This window comes from Procambarus clarkii, chromosome 11 (genome assembly GCF_040958095.1).
Source record: "Procambarus clarkii isolate CNS0578487 chromosome 11, FALCON_Pclarkii_2.0, whole genome shotgun sequence".
Taxonomy (NCBI): Eukaryota; Metazoa; Arthropoda; class Malacostraca; order Decapoda; family Cambaridae; genus Procambarus; species Procambarus clarkii.
Window position 1 is genome coordinate 43,434,719 of NC_091160.1, and position 9,786 is coordinate 43,444,504.

The 9,786-nt window shown below is 50.3% G+C and overlaps 1 protein-coding gene across 2 annotated transcripts in view; it reads right to left on the minus strand.

The window, feature by feature from the left end:
- LOC123758435 (uncharacterized) overlaps positions 1-9,786 on the minus strand; it is a 52,453-nt gene that overhangs the window by 4,457 nt on the left and 38,210 nt on the right. The window contains exons 1-2 of one of the 2 annotated variants that reach the window (XM_045742848.2): positions 6,436-8,379; positions 415-643 (exon numbers count right to left, since the gene is read on the minus strand). In XM_045742848.2, the coding sequence (XP_045598804.2) occupies positions 415-643; positions 6,436-6,654 (448 nt within the window). In that variant the 5' untranslated portion in view covers positions 6,655-8,379. Of the gene's footprint in view, positions 1-414; positions 644-6,435; positions 8,380-9,786 lie in introns of those variants that run through there. The other variant, XM_045742849.2, reaches the window with a different exon arrangement.

Below are 9,786 nucleotides of genomic sequence, written 5' to 3' on the forward strand. Positions count from 1 at the left end.
TGACACGAGGTATCAGGTGCAAGGAAATGTGCCAAATCATTTTTGTCCTGTCTTGAGATTGAGCCCTAGGCCCATAAATTTAGAATCAATGACGTATACTATCCAGTGGCCAGCAACACCTGCTCTGCCAGACACCTCACTGTGTGTCTAAATGTAAGGGTAGTTAAGAATGGTGTGGGAGTTACAGCTAGGTAGTGAGTGGGTTCAAGAACTGGTCTGATACAACTATAGGGGACACAGAACAATTACAACTATTGACCAAAATGCAGAGCTGTGGGGACCAATGAGCCAATTCCTAACCCCTTCAACCACATGAAAACACACAGGAACAATGCTTCTAATGGTCATATAAGCATTATTCTTCAGGAGCTCATGCAGGAGTTGCAGGCGATGTGGCACCATTCGTTTGCTCACCGACGAAGGTACTGAAGGATCCGTGGACGGTGGGATTGAGCTGCCAGGGCGTGGGAACCACGGTGACCCTCCCACACTCCCATAAGTCCAAGCCTACCGATGGCACCGTCAACCACTCCAGCAGGAAGTCCTCAGTCACCAGCACACTGATAGCATTCATGATCCGCACATAGGCAGTCATCAGGCCCAACCTCCGGAAGGGATACAAAGCGCTGGACAGTACAACATCCTGTAAAAGAATGACCATTCAAAGATGCAACATAACCTATTTATAGTGTGTGAGTACAAAATATAACTTTCCACTCTGTTGACAAGTCAATATGTAATCTGCTAATATTATAGCTGGACTATATTGTAGATGATCTATATTTATAGACTGAATACACCAGGATGAGAAGAAAACAAATGTGACTTTTCACCACTAATATCTCGGTATTTAACTTATAAATGATGATCATATTTAGACTACTTCACCACCTCACCTGTTGGGATGAGAAGGTGTAAACTCGTAGGAAAGAGAGAGAAGGGTAGATTGGTTGAACAGGTAGGAGAGGTGGTTACAATTGTAGGGAAGTTTAACTACAGGTTAGCTAAATAGCCTTCCCGGCTTGGTGCCTTCTTTGATAATTACTTACTTAACCACAGGTTAGTAGTTTGAGAGGCAAAGGACTCCCACCCAGACAGCAAGCAGCAGTCTCCAACAGCCTGATTAGTCAGACTCTCAAGCAGGAGGCCCTATTGAAGACCAGGCTGTGGGGATATTGATTCCCTAAACCATCAACAAGTAGACTCCATGAGACTAGAAACATGGGGGTACCTATAATAAAAGATGCAGCTAAGGATAATTTCATAAACAGGTCGACAAAACCAACAGATATGAATGGAAGTGACAAAAAATGGTTACATTAGACCTAAATTTTATGTAGAATGACACGAACACTGAAGATTCTCTGTAACGAATATACTACAGCAAGTCAATGAAAACCTGCAACTGTCTAAAACATTAACCTAAGACATGATCAAGACAAACTGTCTAAAGGCACCGAGGGAGCGAAGAGGTGGGTCCACTACCACCCACAGGATGGGTATGGAGTCTGCTACCACCCACAGGATGGGTATGGGGGTCCACTACCACCCACAGGATGGGTATGGAGTCTGCTACCACCCACAGGATGGGTATGGGGTCCACTACCACCCACAGGATGGGTATGGAGTCTGCTACCACCCACAGGATGGGTATGGGGTCCACTACCACCCACAGGATGGGTATGAGGTCTGCTACCACCCACAGAATTGGTATGGGGTCCACTACCACCCACAGGATGGGTATGAGGTCTGCTACTACCCACAGGATGGGTATGGGGGTCCACTACCACCCACAGGATGGGTATGGGGGTCCACTACCACCCACAGGATGGGTATGGAGACTGCTACCACCCACAGGATGGGTATGGGGTCCACTACCACCCACAGGATGGGTATGGGGTCCACTACCACCCACAGGATGGATATGAGGTCTGCTACCACCCACAGGATGGGTATGGGGTCCACTACTACCACAGGATGGATATGAGGTCTGCTACCACCCCAACCCGTTCTCGCAAATTTAATAAGTCAATATTGACTTATTAAATATGTGCATAGGTGACATACTTAACATAATAGATACCCTTAAAAAGATTCATAGAAAACACCGACCTTACCTAACCTTGTTAGTATCTTAAGATAAGCATCTTATTGCTTCGTAATTACAATTATTACTTAACCTATACCTATTATAGGTTAGGTAATAATTGTAATTACGAAGCAATAAGATGCTTATCTTAACATACTAAGTAGGTTAGGTAAGGTCGGTGTTTTCTATGAATCTTTTTAAGGGTATCTATTATGTTAAGTATGTCACCTATGCACATATTTAATAAGTCAATATTGACTTATTAAATTTGCGAGAACGGGTTGCCCACCCACAGGATGGGTATGTGGTCCACTACCACCCACAGGATGGGTATGAGGTCTGCTACCACCCACAGGATGGGTATAGGGGTCCACTACCACCCACAGGATGGGTATGGAGTCTGCTACCACCCACAGGATGGGTATGGGGTCCACTACCACCCACAGGATGGGTATGAGGTCTGCTACCACCCACAGGATGGGTATGGGGTCCGCTACCACCGACAGGATGGGTATGGGGGTCCACTACCACCCACAGGATGGGTATGAGGTCTGCTACCACCCACAGGATGGGTATTGGGGTCCACTACCACCCACAGGATGGGTATTGGGGTCCACTACCACCCACAGGATGGGTATTGGGGTCCACTACCACCCACAGGATGGGTATTGGGGTCCACTACCACCCACAGGATGGGTATTGGGGTCCACTACCACCCACAGGATGGGTATTGGGGTCCACTACCACCCACAGGATGGGTATTGGGGTCCACTACCACCCACAGGATGGGTATTGGGGTCCACTACCACCCACAGGATGGGTATTGGGGTCCACTACCACCCACAGGATGGGTATTGGGGTCCACTACCACCCACAGGATGGGTAAGAGGTCTGCTACCACTAACACCCAGGACCTCCCCCCCCCCTTAGAGTTCACACCCAGGGAAGCCTTCTCCAAGAGGTCAGCCCAGATGACCTCCGGTTTATCTTGTATGTTGATTAAAAAAATTCCTGGGTTAGTCTTAGTCAGCATAGTTTCAAGTATGTAATATTTCATGCAAGGTAATTAGACTCCAGATTCTTATGTGTAAACATCCATGGATCTCCCCCTTTTGGCCAGGTCAGAGGTCAGTCACACACGTAATTAATAACTCCTCTCTTGAAGAGTGTATGGTGAATGTCAAACAAGCTTATTGAAAATTCTTGAGTGTTTGTACATGTGTGGCCGATCTTGTACATTCTTGGGGTAGGTAGCAACAGAAAGTTTCCCCCTCCCCCCCTGTTGAGTTGTATATAGAGGTCCTGTAGAGACTTAGTTGACAGAGTGTGCCGGACACCGGGGTCCAGAGAGGGCTGTGAAGAACATCTCAGCCAGGGAGAGACAGAGGTCTTAAGGTAATGTGTGTGGTCTCTGAGGTTATGTTCCATGTCCAAATTTCTTAACTTTTTGCCAGTGTTAGAGTAGGATTTATAAGTGGTGATTGACATAAGTTTGGTCTCAATAGACTCGTGTTAAATTTCCCGTCTGTGTCAATTGTTGAATCCTCTTAGCCTTTTGGATATAGTGGCTGACAACCGTTTTCATAATTAATGACAGTCATAGAAAGTACTCTCCAAGTCAAGCAATGTTTCTTGCCTCGTTGCTTGATATAGTCTCAATGGTCAAAGCAGATGGTGGCAGCGTATTTAATCCTGTGTAGCATTTCCTTGTTGGCAGTGTACCTTTTGGTTCCGGTGTAACCATCATATGTCAGCCCATAACAGTGTTACCAAGTGCAACCAATGGGGAAGTGTTACTCAGGATAAGTAGTGTTTACATTATTAGTTTAGTATCCATTATAGTGGTGTTACATTTAGAGTGGTGTTACACTAAACTAATAATGTAAACACTACTTATCCTGAGTAACACTTCCCCATCGGTTGCACTTGGTAACACTGTTATGAGCTGACATATGATGGTTACACCGGAACTACAAAGTACACTGCCAACAAGGAAATGCTACACAGGATGAAATACGCTGCCACCATCTGCCTTTGACCATTGAGACTATATCAAGCAACGAGGCAAGAAACATTGCTTGACTTGGAGAGTACTTTCTATGACTGTCATTATGAAAACGGTTGTCAGCCACTATATCCAAAAGGCTAAGAGGATTCAACAATTGACACAGACGGGAAATTTAACATGAGTTTATTGAGACCAAAATTATGTCAATCACCACTTATAAATCCTACTCTAACACTGTTAAAAAGTTAAGAAATTTGGACATGGAACAAAACCTCAGAGACCACACACATTACCTTAAGACCTCTGTCTCTCCCTGGCTGAGATGTTCTTCACAGCCCTCTCTGGGCCCCGGTGTCCAGCACTCTCTGTCAACTAAGTCTCTACAGGACCTCTATATACAACTCAACAGGGGGGGAGGGGAAACTTTCTGTTGCTACCTACCCCAAGAATGTAAAAGATCGGCCACACATGTACAAACACTCAAGAATTTTCAATAAGTTTGTTTGACATTCACCATACACTCTTCAAGAGAGGAGTTATTAATTACGTGTGTGACTGACCTCTGACCTGGCCAAAAGGGGGAGATCCATGGATGTTTACACATAAGAATCTGGAGTCTAATTACCTTGCATGAAATATTACATACTTGAAACTATGCTGACTAAGACTAACCCAGGAATTTTTTTAATCAACATACAAGATAAACCGGAGGTCATCTGGGCTGACCTCTTGGAGAAGGCTTCCCTGGGTGTGAACTCTAAGGGGGGGGGAGGTCCTGGGTGTTACAGCTCCCTTGGGTATGAGGTCTGCTACCACCCACAGGATGGGTATGGGGTCCACTACCACCCACCGGATGGGTATGGGGGTCCCCTACCACCCACAGGATGGGTATGGGGGTTTACTACCACCCACAGGATGGGTATGGGGGTCCACTACCACCCACAGTATGGGTATGAGGTCTGCTACCACCCACAGGATGGGTATGGGGTCCACTACCACCCACAGGATGGGTATGGGGGTCCACTACCACCCACAGGATGTGTATGGGGTCCACTACCACCCACAGGATGGGTATGGGGGTCCACTACCACCCACAGGATAGGTATGGGGTCCACTACCACCCACAGGATGGGTATGGGGTCCACTACCACCCACAGGATGGGTATGGGGTCCACTACCACCCACAGGATGGGTATGGGGTCCACTACCACCCACAGGATGGGTATGGGGTCCACTACCATCCACAGGATGGGTATGGGGGTCCACTACCACCTACAGGATGGGTATGAGGTCTGCTACCACCCACAGGATGGGTATGGGGTCCACTACCACCTACAGGATGGGTATGGGGTCCACTACACACACAGGATGGGTATGAGGTCTGCTACCACCCACAGGATGGGTATGGGGGTCCACTACCACTCACAGGATGGGTATGGGGTCCACTACCACCCACAGGATGGGTATGGCGTCCACTACCACCCACAGGATGGGTATGGCGTCCACTACCACCCACAGGATGGGTATGGCGTCCACTACCACCCACAGGATGGGTATGGGGTCCACTACCACTCACAGGATGGGTATGGCGTCCACTACCACCCACAGGATGGGTATGGGGGTCCACTACCACTCACAGGATGGGTATGGGGGTCCACTACCACTCACAGGATGGGTATGGAGGTCCACTACCACTCACAGGATGGGTATGGGGTCCACTACCACCCACAGGATGGGTATGGGGTCCACTACCACTCACAGGATGGGTATGGGGGTCCACTACCACTCACAGGATGGGTATGGGGTCCACTATCACCCACAGGATGGATATGGCGTCCACTACCACCCACAGGATGGGTATGGGGTCCACGACCACCCACAGGATGGGTATGGCGTCCACTACCACCCACAGGATGGGTATGGGGTCCACTATCACCCACAGGATGGGTATGGGGGTCCACTACCACTCACAGGATGGGTATGGGGGTCCACTACCACTCACAGGATGGGTATGGGGTCCACTACCACCCACAGGATGGGTATGGGGTCCACTACCACTCACAGGATGGGTATGGGGGTCCACTACCACTCACAGGATGGGTATGGGGGTCCACTACCACCTACAGGATGGGTATGAGGTCTGCTACCACCCACAGGATGGGTATGGGGTCCACTACCACCCACAGGATGGGTATGGGGTCCACTACCACCCACAGGAGTGGTGTAAGTGCTCACCCTCCCCCACACAGGATCAAGCTATGGTTGTTGGTGTGCGCGTCTCGCTCTACTGAGAGTGGCACCTTGATGACATCACGAGTTCACTTAATTACTTACTTACCTCTTTGTTATTAAAGTCACAGAGGATGGTGAGGTTGCGGCCGCTGCGGAAGGTGCCCCGCTCGCACCTGCAGTACTGGCTGGTGTTCCCCGGGCCCGCTGGAGGACACATAGCTATCAGGGATACACAGGACACATGGGCCAGCACCCACACCAGGATCACCAGCAGGTGCAGTGTGGCCCTCACGGCCTGACCCACTCCTGTCACCTGGCGCCCCATGCTGGTGCACACTCACCAGGGCCGGCGGCCACCTCTGCAATGCTTGCAACGCTGCTTCTCACTCCTTAACAACGTGGCCCGGGACCTGCACTGTCCTGGTGCGGGCTGTGCAAGACGCGCTCAAGCTCTGAGCAACCAACACCAGAATGGTTAACTTTGAGAGGTGTTGAGGGTTGTGTGGTGGTGACTGGCCTCCCTCAGGCTGTGCTGGCACGCCATGCTTCACCCTCCTCACTCACCCAAACCTTCTCAAGAATCTTGCTTTTGGAGAGACGACCTGTCAGTGTTACGAGCACTCACGCCGGAGGCAGCCAGGCAGACAACCAGTGAGGGCCAGGCAGACAGCGAGGGCCAGGGGCCAGGCAGACAGCCAGTGAGGGCCAGGGGCCAGGCAGACAGCGAGGGCCAGGGGCCAGGCAGACAGCCAGTGAGGGCCAGGGGCCAGGCAGACAGCGAGGGCCAGGGACCAGGCAGACAGCCAGTGAGGGCCAGGGGCAGGCAGACAGCGAGGGCCAGGGACCAGGCAGACAGCCAGTGAGGGCCAGGGACCAGGCAGGCAGCGAGGGCCAGGGGCCAGGCAGACAGCCAGTGAGGGCCAGGGGCCAGGCAGACAGCGAGGGCCAGGGACCAGGCAGACAGCCAGTGAGGGCCAGGGACCAGGCAGGCAGCGAGGGCCAGGGGCCAGGCAGACAGCCAGTGAGGGCCAGGGGCCAGGCAGACAGCCAGTGAGGGCCAGGCAGACAACTTCACCAACAAGCTGTGTGCCACTGGCACCAGGACGCGACCGCTGGTGCCAGTGCACTCAGCCAACCTTGTGGTGGTGGCGGAGCTAGTGCACCACCCTCGCCTGCGGGGCCGCCTCATCTCTGCCGTAATGACACCACTCTTCTCCAACACTGAGTCTATGACAACACCACCAGCAGCCACGGAACTCGCTATACTGTATAGCTCTAATGTTTATATCAACTGCCGTTAACGACACAACCATAACAAACCAACTGGGCATCATCTAACAACATTACTTGTTGAAAAAGTCATTTTAAATGTAATATTTACGAAAGAACGGCTGTTTTTTCTTACTCAGTCTTGAGACGCTAGTGGTTGAGGGAAGCCTTCACTGTCACTCCTGCAGCCACTGCTTCCATACTTCTCGCAGAGGGACATTATTGTCTTTATGGGTCATTAGTGACCCCTGGTGTTCCCAGTCATTAGTGACCCCTGGTGTACCCAGTCATTAGTGACCCCTGGTGTTCCCAGTCATTAGTGACCCCTGGTGTTCCCAGTCATTAGTGACCCCTGGTGTTCCCAGTCGTTAGTGACCCCTGGTGTTCCCAGTCGTTAGTGACCCCTGGTGTTCCCAGTCATTAGTGACCCCTGGTGTTCCCAGTCGTTAGTGACCCCTGGTGTTCCCAGTCGTTAGTGACCCCTGGTGTTCCCAGTCATTAGTGACCCCTGGTGTTCCCAGTCGTTAGTGACCCCTGGTGTTCCCAGTTAATGACAGTTTAGACTGGATGGCTCTCAACATTATGACTGCTAACAGTAACATCTATAATAAGTACCGTTAACAAGGCAATAATACAAACGGGGGAGACTAGGAGGAGACACATACTCTACGTACTTACAGTCAAACGGCAAGTTTTTCTCAGAATGCTCTTTATTCTCTTCTCTGAGGTTATGGGTCCCCATGACCTCAAGCTGCAACAACACAACACGACATCGCTCGCCTCACAGCAGTAGCAGCACCACATGCAGGGGACTTCCTGTTAGCAACCCCAATGTCGGCAACTGGCACGCGTCTCACACCACACGCCCTCCGAATTGCTGTGGCCCTCCGCCTTGCTGCCCCAATCCACACCAGATATAGGTGTATTTGCGGCGAGGTGGTGGCTGACACGTACGACCACCATGGCCTACTCTGCCAAAGCACAGGGGGATGGCACTCGAGGCACAGTGAAGTTAACGACATCATCAAGAGGAGCCTCACCACAGCTGGATGCCCAGCTGAGAGAGAGCCCCGTAACTCTGATGCTCTTATTAGTCACCCGGATGGTATCACAGTGAACCCCTGGAAGAACGGCCAGCAGTTGGTATGGGACTACACGTGTGTATCAACCCTGGCTAATACCTACATTAACTTCAGAGTTGCACAACCAGGTGGCGCTGCCACTCACAAGGAATCAGCCAAATCCCGTAAGTACAGAGAACTGGATCACCACTACAATTTTGTCCCCATTGCTTCTGAGACACTCGGCCCCTGCGGTAAGAGTGCCACCAGTTTTTTGAAGGAACTGGGTTCTAGGCTCATTGAAACAACAAGAGACCCCTTGAGCTGTCAGCTTACTTTTTCAGCGCCTCAGCGTGGCGATACAGAGGGGAAATGCACACGGCATTCAGGGTTCTGCCCGCCATCTGAGGAGCTGGAGGAACTCTACAACTTATGATAATCATCTTTGTACCATATAACTCCTTTTTTGTAACAAAGTTTTTATACTATATTATATATATATTATATATAAATAATGCATGAAATGATTTATGTAGCTGATAATATTAATGGTGTCAAACCCCAAAATAAGGTAATTATCAGGAGAAAGCACTAAGCCACTAAGGAAAGGTGAGTAAAGCCAAAAAGTTTTCTCAGGTCGCCTTGAGAGGTCACTCAAAACGGCCTGGACGGGTTAAACTTATTTCTTGCTTCAGTCACCTTGTGGCTTTGGCAGATATATACAGAGTGGAGAGAGAGAAGAAGAAAGAGAGAGAGAGAGAGAGAGAGAGAGAGAAGAAGAAAGAGAGAGAGAGAGAGAGAGAGAGAGAGAGAGAGAGAGAGAGAGAGAGAGAGAGAGAGAGAGAGAGAGAGAGACACACACACAGGAAGTACAGGGGGGAGGATCCGTATATCTCTAGGCGGACAACAGGAACGTGGTCCACAGCGCTGACCTGCTGGCCTCCACACACTCACGTATACACCTCATCCATACCATCATACATACCCATCAAAGGCCTACCCAGGCCTTTCGCCGTGGAGGAGGGGGGGGGGGACCTGTTGCATGGGTAACAGCTTCTCCTCCATATGCCCGAAACGCTTTGCGTAATAGTGGCTTTAGGCATTGTATGTACTAGCCCTAACTATAA